Raw genomic sequence first — 16,726 nt, 5'->3', positions numbered from 1 at the left:
TTTTTAATTTAAAAATAAAGCTTTCTTAGTGTGCTAGACTGAATGTGCGGGTGCACCTGTGAATATGTCATGTAGACAGTTATATTCTGTCTATCTTATAACTTTAAAGGATTTTAAGATCCACTGTGTTTTTATCATAATTCATTAAGGCTTTGCCTAGGGTCTCTACACAGCTATGAAAGGAGCATAATGTACAATTTAAAATATTGCAATATTTTGATCTGTTCATAATATATGGGTGGATATAAGGGAAATTGGTATGCATCCATGAGGAACACATCAACAAGTAGGAAATTGCTATCTGGAGATCCAGGGATCAGTCTCAGCACTGATAGCATTTGTCAAGCAGCTTCTATATATTGGGCATAAAATTTGTGTAGTATTTCAGTTATGACTAGGTTTGTGGGAGGAGTGTTTGAGAAGGGTCAAAAGTAGAAAATCTACTTCCTGCTAAATGTAACTTAAAAGTTATTTTGGGTGGAAGAGCTTTTTAAATTTTATCTTTTGTAAATACTTCTGTCATCAGAATTGGTAAAAGAATGTTCTGAGGGTTGACCTAAAGAAGCATTGCTTCCAGGCTTTTTACAGTTGCCAAATGTAAATGTCATATAAATTTAACTCTGTGAAGTGATTGGCTTCTTTTAGAGCAATTTTAAACCAAATCTAGAGCCATGATTAAAATACTACGTTAATGGTAAGGAGGGTATAAATACAGTAAAAGTTTTAAAACGTAGATGTAGAGTTAAAGGACATAGCTTTTTACTAAGGAAATGTATACACTTTAATACTTTTTACTGTTTTCAGGCATCACCAGCTCAGCCTACTCCACAAACACCAAATACAGGTGGTCGGCGAAGAAGAGCCGCCAATGAAGACCCTGATGAGAAAAGAAGAAAGTTTCTGGAGCGAAACCGGGCTGCTGCTTCCCGATGCCGACAGAAACGGAAAGTCTGGGTGCAGTCTTTGGAGAAAAAAGCAGAGGACCTGAGCTCACTAAATGGCCAGTTACAGGTACACTTTTTTATTTCAAGTAAAAATGAATAAGTTTTTCCTTTCTTACTGATCGTGGATCAATGGAACTTAAACTTTGCATGAAATCTGAAATTAAATGGTTTTGCAACTGGTGGCTTAGGTCAGAATTGATAATTCAGCACTAATTGCATATAGCAGTAAAATAAGAATACTAAGATTTCAATATGTGTAAGCATCAGGATCATGCCTTTTTGTCCTTTGCTCCATTTTAAATAACTTTCAGACTGTGATGCCAAACAAGGATGACAAGATTTGTTGCAGTAAAGGCGTATTATCAAAGTAATAGCCTTACCTTAGAAACGTTTTGCTCTTAATATTTTGTATCACAGCCTGGGTTATTTAAATAAGATTTGGTTTGATTTCCTTTGGTTCTTTTTAACTTCACTTTTTTTCCTTTAAAGTGAATGTAGTGCTCGTGAAAGGTGCCAGATTGACATCACTGGAAACTGAAGGCTTCTTTTGTCCACAGAACAGGTACAGCTCAGGCAGTGGCAGTGCAAATTTCCCCACACTGCCCTCCCAGTGTGCGTAAACCCTATAGTGAGCAGCTGTAAGAGGGTAGTCTAGCGTATATTACAAGAAATTTTTCCACCTCATCTTGAGGTTAGCGATCTTGGAAAGTTGTCAAGTAGGCACACTTCTTCCCCTGTGGAACAATCTCTGACCCTTTTGCTTAAACTGCTGTTAAATGTTGAAGCATGCTTTCTTAATGTTTTCCAGCAGCAAGTGAGAATTGGCACAAAGTATTGTCAAAAAGCTTTGTTTTGAAAATTATGAAAAGAAAAAGTAGTGTCATTTCCTAACTGAAGCATTCATTTAGAAAATGTGATGGAAATTATTTTGGTATGTTAAAGTTTCGCTTGTCCTTTCATCGGAGCTGTTCAGTGAGTCAAAATCACTGATCTTTTCCTCCCTATTAAAATTTCTTTTTTCTCGCTGTTTGATAATGTTCTGGTTTGACCAGAAGGAAGGTAGGGCATGTTCAGATTACTTCTTATCATGTAATCAAGATCACAATGTATCAGTTGTCTCATGTTCATGTCTTCAAAAGTAAAAATACTCAGCATTCCAGACTGTAAAATGTAAGAAATTCCTACCTAAAGCACACAATGTGAAATTGTTTCCTGCATTCCAAAAATCATGACACTGTGCACCAGCATTAGGTAACCTTCTTGCAAATACATAGTCTTCTCATACCTGTTCACAGTCTTTAAACGTGTTCCTCTAAGTTCCGCACAATCCTCGCTGTAAATCCATTAATTACAAAAGGGTATGTAGCACTATAGCTTCAAGAACCTAAGAAACAGGTGAAGGTAGATCCACAGGGAGAAAAACAAACAAAAAAGATAAGGTATATTTCAGTGTTTCTAAGCGGAAGTAATTATTGGTATTATGTGAACTGCCTAGAACTTCGGCATACCAATTTTTATAACCAAAAATTATGTAACTACTGTAGCCAAAATATTTCCCGATTTCCAAGAGCTAACTCAGTAATAGTGAATTCAACAAAAATTTTCTTACGGTCTGCCAAAAGCAAAACCGTGTAACTGTGAAGAGCAGGATGACTTGAAAATTAAATTGAATGTCAGAGAAATAATTAAACTGTGCTTCATGTGAAAACATTAATCAGTCCTGTATTTCCATAATAATTTTTCACTTGACAGGCTAACACAGCTGATCAGCATAGTGGGCAGTAATGACCCATGATTACTTATTTTATGCTTAATAGTAAATTTAATAAGTTTGGAGTTTTGGCTTAGTAGAATTTTATAGACAGTGTTAGGGTTTAGTAGTTCATATTTTGTTTAATATGTAAATGACCTGCTCAGCTGAATTTACTGAGATGTCACATGTCCAAGAACAGGCGAATACCAAAGTAACCACATTGCATTGCCTCACATAACAATTCTGACTTCTTTCAACACGGTTTAGTAGCTTTCTTGTAATGTCTGTGCCAGACCTTCTAATGTCGATGTCGAGATTTTTAAGACTGGAAGCTCTCTAACAGTACACACAGATTTTGAAGAGGTTTACTTGGTTGAGGTATATATTTTCTTCATAGTTTTCAGCTTTGTGTAGATTTTCTGCCTACTTTCTTCTTTTAAGTGTTTAAATGTAACTTCCTTTTTAAGCATTATTTTCCAAATTTTTGCTTAAGGGAAAATTTCCATCTATTGCATCACACCAGTAATATATGTAGGTTAGGTTGGCTGTCTTTATTACAGTCTTGCCCTGTAAGTTCTTTTTCATGCATGCAACGTTTTAAAGTTTATTTAGTATTTGCTTTTTATGGACTGTGTTTTCTACTAATGTTTTAACTTGTTCATTGATCTTAAATTTTATATACCACATTGGGTTGCCTCTGTGCCTTACACATCACTGCAGATATGGTATGCTATATAACGTTAAGGAAGTATGGGCAGTGTGTCCCCAATGGCCACTCAATCATATTGCAGGATCAGATGCCAAAGTGCATTATGTGGTCTCTATTTGGTCTTTGTTGGTTTAATAATCTTAAAGGGCAAAGTATTAGTAGAAGAATGGGCTATCTGCCTCATGAGGTCATTGTAAGTTTTATAGAATGAGCAGTTAAGTGGTGGTTTGTACTAATGCTGCAGAAGCTGGTTTCAGAAGGCTAAATTTCGAAAGAAATGCCTATAAGTAAAGGTCATAGAATCATAGAGTGGTTTGGGTTGAAAAGGACCTTAAAGATCATCTAGATTCACGCCCCCTGCCACAGGCAGGGACACCTTCCACTAGACAAGGTTGCTCAAGTCCCCTTCAGCCTGGCCTTGAATAAAAGGCCCTTTCCCATATAGAGGTGTCTTGTTGAAGTTGCACAGAAAGAAACAGGAAGAGCAGTGTTTGAGCCATGTTAATCCCCTGTCCCTGTAAGTCGCATCTGCCTGTGTTTGATGATAGTTTTGGTAAATATATTTTATTCACAAATATTGTCCCACACCTTGCTAAGTAAGGGTTACTCTGGTCCCACTATTACATACGCATTTTGGATCCAGGGAGAAATAGGCAGATACAGAAGAACATATTGTATGCTGCCTGGTATGCCTTTGTAAGAGCACAGAAGGGAAAGTATCTTTTGAAAAAAGGAGTGCAGGTAAAAGCAGATATGCTTTCTGACAGAAACCTGCTTTCTAATCTTAGCAGTTTTTGAAATCTGGGAACATAAAAATTCTTCTAGACAGCATGAGAGGTATATTTCATGTTTATTTAAGGAAATGTTGATGCACACACTTGACTTGATAATCTGTCGCATTAATGACAAGGACTTTTCCAGTGTGAAAACTTGAAATAATCTTCCTTGATGTGAACTGTTGAAATGTTTATTCCATGTGTTTCATATTAGCCTGTTTTCAACATGTTAAATGACCACTACATGCTAACATGTTTTAAATGAGATGGAAAGACTCGCCGTTGTCATATACATGATATGAAATTACAGTGTGTATGGGAGTTGGTTCTAGCAACCCCATTTTATTACCAGTTAGAAGTGGTTCTTACCACTTAATATGTAATATGTAAATGACAGCCTTTCTGTGACACTCCAAGTACTGTGTGTCTAGCAGATATACTCTGTTCTGCTTTCAGGGATGATTTGTGCATTGCATGTAACGCTGTTGGCATACAGTGTTCATGTTAATAACAGTGCTAGCTGTGTATTCAATGATAAAACACCAACTTTTTTTTTAGTATAGGAATGCTGTTCCATTTTTCTTTAAATCTGCTTTAATGTAAGATAATATATTTGCTTTTTCTATTTCTGGTAGCAAAATTCTTACGATTTATAATACCATTTACATTAATCTATAAACTGTATTTCAAAAAATGTTCATAAACATTAGTTTTGTTACACTGATGAACAGCAATTTCATATTTATATGTGCCACTTGTATATAAAATTCTTCCTTAAAATGTGGAAGATTAAAGTAGAAAATTCCTGAAAAGCTTTCCCCCAATTTAATCACTTATTTTGCTAATGTTCCTTTAAACTAAGGAAGTAACAGACACAAGTTTCATATTCTTGGACATTGCTGCTTCTGTAGATTATCAAAAAGTGTCTCAAAACCACATCAGCACTTTTTTGTTTTTTCCCCAGCTACATCAGTTCTGAGCAGCTGCCTGCTTGGCATCGAGATTTGTGAATCCTCAGTAATAACGTGATGAACTAAGAGGAACCCGAGAGCTAGAGGCAGAAGTAGTGTGCTTCCTTAAAATCCCAACATTTCAGGACGTGTAATGCCAGCCAGTAGAGAATATGTGGGTGTTTTGGTTGGGTTTTTTTAACTGCAGATTTTTTTTGTTTGCAGCTGCATTTTTCTTTCATTAGAAATGGCCATCAAGTCAGATTTTTGGCTTTATTTCAACTCTTGCTTTTGTTATAAATTTGATAAAAGACATTGACACAATAAAATGAATAGAAAAGTAGTCCTTAATAGCTTAAGAGGATTTTGCAAGTACAAAGACTTGAAATAATTTGTTTTCTAAATTGGAAAAGAGGACACAAAGAGGAGCCTTTTCTTTTAAAAGATCTATTATTTTACTTACAGATATTTATAAAATGTGTTACTTAGTGTAATTAAACCTACTCAGTTCTGTTCTTAAGAATTGTTTTCCTTGCTTTGGAATCCGTTGCCTTACTTCTAGCTAGCAAGTAAATACATGTAATTTCCTGTGGTATATTTTTTCCAGATACTTCTAGTTGCAATCCTATTTTCCCTTGTTCGTTTTTTCTTTAACTTGCTCCCAAATGCATAAAAATATGCATTTACCAAACAATTATGTCGTGTGTGGTATTTTATGCTAACGTGCAAAGGTTCTTATAGTTTAAGTAACTTCAAGTATTAGTGGAAAGGCTTTATATTTAAAATAAAATAACCCATGAAAAGCAAATATTGTGACAAGAGAAGGGGATCACAGAGCATTACAGATAACTTGATTCTGTGGATACGTAAACAATTTTTCTACTATTTAAAGTGAAAACGGGTCTGTCAAAATGCCATTCCCTTCTTAATTTGGGTTGTCACATATGATGTAGTTATATAGCACTTCTCATCTATAGATATCAAACTGCTTTATGGGAGAGGTGAGTATCACTGTCTTCCATTTTACAAATGAGGAAATAGCAGCGCAAAGAAGTAAAATGACCTTGCTGAAGGTCGCCCAGTAGTGGAAAGGCACAGCCTGGAAATAAACCCAGTCACTAGCTTCTGCAGGTGCTGTCTCCGAGATTACATTCTGCTTTAGTGACATAAACTGACATTTCAGGATTTTGTCAGTATTATCAAGGGATTCCTTCATACAACATGTTTATGTATGGGTGCCAAAGCAAAAACTGATCTGGAAATCAACGAACTTTTACTAAATTACTTTCCAGTACATGACATTTTCAAAGACCAAGTACAAATATAATCGCCAAAATCATTCTGCGTTGGCTGATTATTTATTTTTTACCTTTTTTAATGTTGGCTGTGGCATCTGTTAAAATGTGGGTAGTTAAATATAGGTTTACTCTGATGAGGATTCATCACAAAACTTTGCAGAAGAATCTTACAGGAGCTGGATCATGTGAATGAGACTATGTGTAGACTCTGCATCTGCAAACTGAAAAACATATGTTGTATTTTCCAGAAAAAGCATTTCCTAGTTTAAGAAAATCATAAAATAAAGTTTGCCAGGTTTCAGCTATGTTTACATATTCTGAGATAAAAGAAATGTATACTTTTTGCAATATATGCCAAATGGAAACTTCCTGTGTTTTATCTACCCCTAAATGAACAACTGAAAATCCTATAAAACTTAATACTTACCTTCAAAATGTGTGTCGTTTGAGCCTGGTAAAGTGCGTAACTTTCTTCTCCTTTAGAATGAAGTCACCCTGCTGAGAAATGAAGTGGCACAGCTGAAACAGCTTCTTCTGGCTCATAAAGATTGCCCTGTAACCGCCATGCAGAAGAAATCTGGCTATCATAGTGAGTAATGTTCCATTACCTATAGCCTTAGGCTGCATCAATGAAATACTGCCAAAGTGAACTGAATGAACATTAAAATTGAGAAGTGCAGTTCTAATATAATGTTAAAGATATTTTTTAAAAAATCTCAAAGGCTATTGGAAGACAAAAATGTGTATGTGATATTTAGAAATATATTTTAAGTCCTTTCAGTTGAAATGTTGTGGTTTTATGTTGGTTTAATAAAGGCATGTGATAATTAGCATTTAAGGACTATTGGTTACTACACCTGCTTTGGAAAATGCAATTTAAGTATTAAAAGCACATGATAAACCATTTTTTTTATACTTTATCTTAGCTTAGTACAGTGAAAGGTCCTTGTGGGTTTTTTTTTCTTCATTGTAATGAGATTTTGGTAGAGGTAATGTAACAGCTGTCCTCATTTACCGTTACATCCAGGATCAGACAAGCCGTTAAAATAATAAGATGCAGGTTCAGGGCTCCTACTGTACAATGTCTTCTAGCTTGTTTTGATTTCCACATTAGGTGACTACTTTTCTGTAAACAGGGTATTGTAAAAAGCAGTTCTAACGCTGAAGGGAATAACAGGAGTTTAAGCAGCATGGTTTGTTTTTAATGTAAATTTTTACTTAAAGTTGCTCATTTGATTTTTTTTTTCTTTTTTTTTCATCCTTCCAGCATTTTAAAGGTTAATTATGCTTCCCTGACTTGCAACTTCCTTTTTGGATATGATACACAGTGGCAGAACCAGCTGCTGGTGCTGTAGAATAAATGGCCAATTTTGTCCATTGTACACAAATTTGTTACAAATAACTGAGCTGGGAATGCATTAGGCAACATTCATAATATATAACCCACAGCTTTCGTTTTTATGATTTAGTGATATTTCAAGATATTTGTAAATGTGAAGATTGTTTCTGCCATATGTAGCCACTTCATTTTAATTTGCCAGTGTCAGTAATTCGGGAGAATAAAGGAACATTTTGTATTGCATGCAAACGGATCCTCAGGTGCTTGCGATAAAAGTTAATGGCCACCATCTTTACTTGTAGTCATTGTAAGCAATTTCATCAGAATGGGCAATATTTTTTAATTTAAAAGATTCGTGAGATTTAGCAATTCTCTATTGCCATATATATTTAGAATACTGATTTTGTCAGTTTTGAGCTTATAAATCTTGGTCCTTTGATCTCCAGTCATTTTGACAAGACGGAAAATAGCATCTTGGAGTAAATTGGAACAGTATAGAAATATGTTTGGGATTTATATTAACAATGATTGCTGCAGGGATGAGGCCATTATGGCTCCCATCTGACAGAACAACATAATTTCATACGGAAGCTACTAGGGGATAACATTATGCATGCAAGGTTTTCAAAGCAACAAAAACTGTAGATTTCTTGCATTTTGATGTTAGAGGATGTGTGCTCCTGAATTGGCATGCAAAATATTTAAACCTAAGTCTTGGAGCGGCAAACTAATTGCATGCTAAGGATTTCTTCATTGAAGATTTGACAATTGGCCTGCTTATTAATGCTTATTTTCTGTCCTCAGAAAAGAACTGTAATGTTTCTAATTTACTAAAGAATGCCAAATTAGTAAGAACTAAAAAACTGAAAAAGCCTACATTTTAGAAAAAAAATGGTAGTAAGCAAGGAGATTGGAAGCATAGCTCATCTAGTTTCTTGAAAATAAAAGTTCAACATGAATGATAGTTGTAATGCCATCCCTCTGAAAGGATTTTGTCCTATTATCTCTGTGTGAATATTGTTAGGAAAGCATGTAGGCTAAGTGACTTACCACAGTACAATTTATGAGGGGGGGGAAATGATTTCAGTTAATATGTTCATGAAAATGGTGTTCATAGAAAGTATTTTTAAATAAACATTATGTTCATCAACTAATCTAAGTTGAATTGCTTCAAAAATTTATTGAGTGGTTTAACAGTCTGTCTGTGGAAGAAATTGAAGGCACCAGCTTACAGGGCTCCTGCAGTGCTGAATATTGTGCACTGCTGAGAAAGTGCTAGCTCATACTATGCAGATTGTGTTTTAACAGCTAAGTCCACAATCTAATGGGGTTTCATGTATTGTGCACTTCAGTAGGCACAAATAGTCTATTGCTTTTCAGGGTATTTTTGGCACTTTTACATATCTTTTAAGATCTTTTGGATTTCACAGTCATGTTTTTGTCTCAGGTCAAGTGAAAAAAGCACAACAGTGCAGATACCCCTTTCTTTGTCAAAAATTGTTCTTGGGATATTTTCCTTATTGAAAAAGTATGGTGCCTGCTTCAAAAGAGGGTATCATTAGGACAGAGAAATCAGAAAAAATGAGTATTTAAACTTTTTTATTTCCCAAAGAAGGATGCTATTGGTTCTGAATGCATCTTTAAACATTAGGGGGTGGGGAGGGGGCTGTGCATGTGGAAGTACCATGTATAGGAGAAATCTTTCCCATGTTCCTTTCCATTGTGATATTATTACAGACATGTCTTTTGAGTTAACGTGTATATTAAGGGATGCAGAACAATGGAAGACCTTTCTTCAATAGCTGAAAGTTAATGATCTATTTCACTTCCTCTCTATCTCAGGCTTGTGGCATTTAAAACTAACCCTTGTTCTTGAGTCTAAGGATTTGGCCAACAAGGAAATTGGGGATCAGCAAAAGTAGGATAATAAGAAGAATGAGATTCATAGGAGAATAACAACAGCTCTGAAGAGGAGGAGCAGGTGTTATAGTGGGGAGACTGTATTCAATACATGTTGTCCTACTTACTGCCATTTCATTCTGACTGGGGGAAACAATATGCTAGTGTCAGTAATGCAGTATTTTTCAGGAAATGGCGCTAGATTTTCTGTTGTTAACGAAGTTTGCATGTGTTCCTTCTTACTTGGTTTTTTTGCATGAGATCTTGTAGGTTTTGATAGAGGTGTAGCAAAGATGAAAGCCTGTTGAATAGGGTTAACTGAATTGGCGCTTGCGTGTATTAAAAATTGAGTGCCAGTTCATATAGAACCAAGAAATCTGGTAGCATTTTTAATCTATAACTTGTTTTTATTGACATGAGCAGTCATCATTAGAATTAAATATGGCACCCACCAGCTGATTCACTAGGCAAGAAATCAGGCTATTTTAACCCTGACTTTGAAGATGTGAAAATGCTCTTTCTTGAATATTCCATACCGCAGTCCATATTTTTTTGCTTACAAAGTAGTATTTTCTTCTAAAAATGAAAATAAGATTGTTTTGCAATTTGTGCTGTTACACTGTGAATTTGAATTATTTAGGGGGGTGATTGCTGTTATGTGGGATATGGTGGGCTGCATTCCAGGGGAAAAAATCAGTTAATTTTTCTTCTTCAGCTGCAGATAAAGACGACAGTTCGGAAGACATATCAGTGCCAAGCAGTCCCCACACGGAAGCTATTCAGCACAGTTCAGTCAGCACTTCCAATGGTGTAAGCTCAACTTCCAAGGCAGAAGCAGTGGCCACCTCCGTTCTCACCCAGATGGCGGACCAGAGCACGGAGCCGGTGCTTTCCCAGATCGTCATGGCACCTCCCTCCCAGTCGCAGCCTTCAGGAAGTTGATTAAAAACTTGCATTGCATCAGTTTTAGATACACATTTGTGACTTTAAAGGGAAATCAACAAAAGACCAGTCTCCATCTAGGAGAAATTGTAGCTTAAAATTATTCATTTTTAAAACTCCAACTTAAATTTGGCTTTAACAATTGGCAGGTGAAGATGAGACAGAACACCAGTTCTGGTCTCTTTGCAAAAGACTATTTTTTTTTTTTGTATTAGTTTTACTAGTTATTTTTTGTGCTTAATGTGTAAAGTGTGTGTACAGTACAATGTGGTTTATTTCATTTTTAATTTGATATTATTTCAACAAACATTGGGGTGAATTTACTAAAGGTCATCCCCATGACTGTGATAGTAATATTATGTGACATTTTTATACCAAAGTTCTGCATAGTCCCTATTGACTTTGTAACGTTAGCAAGGTCATAAAGCACTAGGCAAGAGAAAGACAGTAACAGTAAATTTGCTTTTAGTCTTTTTGCCTTTTTGTTGTTTTGCACATTGAGAGGAAGAACATTGGGGGAAAACCGTTTGGGCTGTTTTATGTATAGCTTTTTGGTTGGCTTTTTAACCGTTGAGGGTTTTAATTTGTTTCATAGGGCCAGTACAGTATATGAGATACAGTACTCTTATGCACATACCTATCCTAGGTGAGGATCATTACTAAATAAATTTGATCTTTTTTTTTCATTATTGATGTCAGGTGTTTGGTTTTGGTTTTTTTTCCCCTCCAACACTTTCATTCTGGGGGGAGGAGAGCTTTATTTCTCCAGTCAGAATAGATATCTATAATTACCCTTTGTTGCTAGGCTGAAACCAGTAAGCATATTGTAAAATACAGGGTTATCTAATGTGGAATACTTGGTATTCCAGAGTAGGTTGATATTTTGTGGATTTTTGAGTCGCAGATTAAGGAGTTTACTCATGGTTTTGGATGCCAGAAAAGCCTAAAATACTTCTTCAGACAACTCAAGACTTTTTTTTGTCATTGTCTTGTATTTGCAAGCTAACTTGTACTTAATTCTTGTGTAAGCACTGTCATCTTTTAGTAGCAAAAATTTTGATACCTTTCTTGTGGAAAAAAAAACCTGAAAAACAACAAAAAAAAATCAGTATCTACCGTATCTTGGAAACAATGTAATTATAATGTGGTGTGTGTGGTGTGTGCGTGAGAATGGTTCAGTAGTTAATGCCAGCAGTCTTTTGCTTGAATGTTTAAAGATGCCTTCAATGTGATGCTGGCTGATAGGTGATTGCAGTTTTAAAATGTTATTTACTGTGCGAACTTGGATAACTAACATTCCATGATGTAGTTTGTTTCTGATGAGATGATTGTAGGTACACTTTTTCTCATTATCCAATCATCTGTAGGATACTGAGTTTTTTAAATGTGCCATTATCTATTTTGATTCTGTAATCATGTTCAAAATACAGTACAATATTTTACAATAGATTAAGTTGTTTAAAAAAAGTAGATGTGTGCTTTCAGGTCGGAAAACTTTGTATAATAGCAAAAACAGATGCATAGTAGCAACTGGCAGTAAAGCAGGATTCCATTATGTATATAACAAAGATTTAATGCATTTATAATGGGTTATGTAATTCATTTGCTCTTCCTTCTCCACACTATACTATGTGTTTTTAAGTGTCAGTGCCATCAAGTTTCTATTTGATTCAGTTTGAAATCTAAAAATGTAATTGATCCACAGGAAAATCATAATTTCTGCAATATATATACAACCATGCTATAATGAAAACTGGACAAAGAAGTATCTAAGTCATATATGTATCATTGCAGGGCTTTAAGCATGAAAATAATAGGGATTCTAAATATTTTGTATTTTAAAACTAAGAAAGTTGAGTTGATAACCTCATGTGTTTAAAAGTCTTACTTTCCCAATTGCAAGATAAAAAGCTGTAACAGTTACTGAGTGTTTCCAGGATGGTGAAGTACAGTGGACCTCTTGTGAGAAGGAAATTAGTTACAAAGGCACAAAATGTGAATTCTGCAAGAAAGCTATACAGTCACTTTTCATTGTAGTTTTGGTGGACTAGATAAGGCCTCGTTGATTATATTATAATTTGCTCTCCTAAACACAAAGGCTTTTAAATCATATTTATATAAGTGGAGGTTTTTTTATAACAAAACTGTCGCGCTTGTAAAATAAGTCTACATACGTGTATAGGAGACATGTAAACAGTTAATGACTTTAACAGTGGGGCTGGAAAAAGAACCATTAAAATCTGTGTTCAGCAAATAGACAAAAGTTATTAGTCGTACTACCATGGATTCCGTTTCGAGACGTATGTCACACTACTTCTGTACTTAGCATTTTGGGTCTTTACATTTGACACGTTTCACAAACTGTACTGTTTTCTTTTATGTGCAGTTTGCATGAGTAAACCATCAAAGAGAATAAAATCTATCTTTAAGTTATGTTCCTATTTTAATGAAATCGTAATTGTTCTAAAAGGCAGCACTGTCTTCAGGTGTTTCTTCATCCTTGCAATTATCAGTGTTTTCCTGGAAGTCGTTACTATAACATCAAAGTAATGTTACGTAAACTTGAACACATACTTTTCTTTAGAAAATAAGCCAGATTCCATTTCTCTGCAGTGAGCTCCAGCCCCTTCTGAATTTTCAGCTAACTTCCAGATATCTTCATCTTACCTTAATATACATGAAGCCAGGAAATAACAGGTATTGGCAGAGGAACTGCTCACTGTTGTATTGTGAGAGGTTGAGAAGAAAAAATGCCCTCGCGCTTGATTTTTGAGAACACTGAAAATGCTTTGGGTTTGTTTACAGATGTTGGAAAGATACGGAGAAGCACATTTCTGTTGTATCATCATTTGAAAAAGCTCTTGACAGAGCCCTGATCTGGAGGCTTTGGAGAAACAAAAAGGGTGAAGTTGCTGTGCACTTGCATTTATTGTATGTGTTGACCAAAGGAAATCAAAGTTGAGCTGCACACATCTTTAAGCCCAGAATGAGAATAATGCCCAAGGCATCCATGGCTTCACTGTGTTCTTTTTCTGCCTACATGAGTTAATGCTTGTTCCCCCAAGGAAAAGACCATGAAGGCTGTATAACAGTGCATCCTGGGGGGAGAGGAGAGGGAAACCCACTTTTAAATGTCTGCGCTGTAAAAAGACCTGTTTTTCTACCTATATCCAATCCAAGTAAGCTTTTTGTCTTTAAAACGCTAATAGAGGCTGGGCAAAGAAAGATATTACACTGATGGAACAAGGGGACACAAGTGTTGGATGAGCAGTGATTTCAGGTACCTGAATTGCAGAAGTAATTTGCTTAGAGACAGACACAAACATTTTAATTGGTCATCATAAATGATAATGAGGAGAAAACAGTGAAATTAAGTGCATCCTAATAAAGTAAGGTATGTTAAATTGCACAGAAGAAAACCTCAGCAATGCTTCTTGACATGATTAATATACTCATGACAATGTGTCTAATGAAGGTTGTTTGCGTTTATATGCTGCCTGTTGCTTCCCTCAGCAGAGAAATAATTTGAACTGCATTCATTTACATTGCAGAACAGAGTGTAAGCTTATGGCAGTCTTTTCTTTCACGTTTATTTTTAACCATTGTATCAACAATGATACAGGTATGATTTATTTAACCCCATCTTGTATAATTCTGTGTAGGGTAGGTCCAGATGACACTATCATGAAATAACTTGGATTTTCAAGTTTTACACAGTACTAAGTGTCCCATCCTTTTAATTTTATATTTTAATATTACTTGCGTTTTTTTCCCCCATGGAATTTGAGATCTTGACCTTCTTTGTTCTTCACTTTCTTCCATTTCAAAATATTTTTCTTTGCGTGATGAGCCCCTGAAAGTGCTTATCTATATTTAGTGTGGAATTTCTTCTTTTTGCATATTGCCTCCCCCTTGGTTGCATTAACTCTATAGCAAACATTCATTTTAAGAACTTAGTAGTTAGGGAAGGAATTTCTGCCTGCTGTGTACTTTGTCATCTCCAGCTAAAATAGATACAAGAAGCTTGTGAAATCCTGATTTTTACATCTGCCTAGAACAAGATACATTACAAAATACATATTTAGGTCTGGAAGGATAAGCCGAATCTCCAGTATGGGTTTTTTAGCGTTACAAAAGATTTCCTTACAGATGGACTGCACGACTAATGAGTGCAGGTTGTATGCTGATGGCTTCGGAATTCTGCAAAGGGTAATGTATCTTTGAATAGAGTTTCTAACTTCCTAGGTGTTGGGGTTAGTTATCATCTAATGACACGGCTGTCAATAGAATAACAAGGCACACAAACTTGATTCAATTTGTGTAATTATTTCAAGCCTTGGTCAATGTCTCTATCCCTCTTCTATTAATGTTTTTATAATTAGGGTGTATGTTGTTCCAAGCATTTTCCTATTCATTTTGGGGGAAGAGGAGGGAGGGGAGAGAAGGTTCTTAAATTGTTTAATAAACAAACTATAATTTATTTTCCCAAAATTTAATCTGGGAATTAATGGTTAATCAGAAAAGTGCTGTGAATCATTATTCAAGTGTGCTTGTTATTTTTAATCCATAGGTGAAGAGACTTTAAACTGACTTAAATCAGTTGCATAGACCAATTTGAAATTGTAACAAGCATAAAAGAAAGCAGCCTGAAGCTAAGAAAAGGCGTCATGCTTCTAGAAACTTGTGCTTGTTTGGTTTTAATACCAATAGCAGAAACAAAGTAGAATAGAGAGCAGGCAGTATTTGTAACCACTGTGGCTTACACTTAATGAGCTTAAAGGACAGTGCTCTCTCGCTTAGGGAGATCTGTCAGTGCCGAGGTGAGTGTGAGTGCACTGTCCCACAGATACCTTCAGAAGAACAGAATGGCTGGTAACCAGGTTCCTGCCTAACTCGCCTATGGCTAGCTTAATATTTCAAAGCACAAACATGATCTCTTACAACTCTATTTAATACCGTCTGCCCCCAGGTTGATTGCATGCAATGAATGCAAGTCTGACAGGGGTGTATAGGTACCTGTATGGCTGATGTCTGGGTTTTTTTTCCCCACTGCCTAAGAGGTGACCACTCTTTTTTCACTGCAAGCCTGTTTTGGCATGGTACATAAATAGTATTTCCTTTAGCTGAATCACTTGTTCTAAGCCATTACAGAAGGCAAAAATACTGTCTTTGATGCATTCTAGAAACCGAAGGATTTCAAAAAGCCCACTAATTTGTTAATGTTTAAAAATAAGATGGGAAATTACATCCATGTCCTACATGTAGGATTCTGATCAGGAGGAAAGGGAGACAAGCAAAGAGAGAGCGAGCCCTCTGCTTTAGCAGCAAACAAAAGAAATTGCCTTTCTGAATAAACTGAGAAGATGAAACTGAGAGAAAAAAACTCTGCATCATTTGCCCACCGCTCGCTTGAACTGGAAGGTGCTGTGCTTCACTGCTCAATTATACGAGCTCTCTTCTCTGACACTCTCTGTGACACAAAGATGCGTTCTGTGATGATCTATTTCTTCAAAATGTTTACAGTGATGGTAGGAATGTTTTGGTCTCACTTGAGGTAAGTAGTATAAACATCCTGTTATTCATAACTCTGTGTTGAGAAAGATACTCTTAAAGGTGATATAATGTATAGTGCAGTCATTCCAGCTGCCTATAAAATGCCAACAAGCTTTATAGTCAGCACGGTTATGATTTCAAAACAAGCAAAAGGCTAATATTTCAGCTTTCTGTCCTCCCTTTCAGCAGAATTGCTTTAAAGGGCTAATGATTTTTGCTGAAAAAAAATAGATAATCCTTGTAAATGCCGAACAGATGCTGTATATTTCACTGGATGATAGGAACATTTTGAGCGCTTGATCATTTTGCTGAATATTTAACGAATCTGAAGCTATTAAGTTTACAATTTATGACTTTCACGTATGTGTGAGTATATAAAAATTTCTTTGTGCCATCTCTGTTTACCCAAAGTTTTCAGAGCTCTGATTCTAATAGGCCTTAACTCTCTTTTCTTCGATAAATTATGCAGCGCTCTCTTGAATGCTGTGTAAGAAGGTTGCTGACCATAGGTCTTTGAGCTTTTTTTCCAGTCACCACACAGTTGTGTGGTTTGCTGTTTCTTA

The 16,726-nt window shown here is 35.7% G+C and overlaps 1 protein-coding gene across 5 annotated transcripts in view; it reads left to right on the top strand.

Moving 5' to 3' along the window:
- Positions 1–13,043, top strand: part of ATF2 (activating transcription factor 2) — a 45,113-nt gene extending 32,070 nt beyond the window's left edge. For all 5 annotated transcript variants that reach the window (XM_061454015.1, XM_061454004.1, XM_061453973.1 and 2 more), the window contains 3 exons: positions 805–1,011; positions 6,914–7,019; positions 10,384–13,043. In XM_061454015.1, coding sequence (XP_061309999.1) covers positions 805–1,011; positions 6,914–7,019; positions 10,384–10,610 — 540 coding nt within the window. In that variant the 3' untranslated portion in view covers positions 10,611–13,043. The remainder of the gene's footprint in view (positions 1–804; positions 1,012–6,913; positions 7,020–10,383) is intronic.
- The last annotated feature ends 3,683 nt before the right edge of the window (positions 13,044–16,726 follow it).

Source organism: Pezoporus flaviventris, unplaced genomic scaffold (assembly GCF_033815535.1).
Source record: "Pezoporus flaviventris isolate CSIRO_AGI_PZ_B2104156 unplaced genomic scaffold, CSIRO_AGI_Pfla_v1 ptg000001l, whole genome shotgun sequence".
Classification (NCBI taxonomy): Eukaryota; Metazoa; Chordata; class Aves; order Psittaciformes; family Psittacidae; genus Pezoporus; species Pezoporus flaviventris.
The sequence above is the reverse complement of the archived record's forward strand: the minus strand, read 5'-3'. Positions and strand labels throughout refer to the sequence as shown.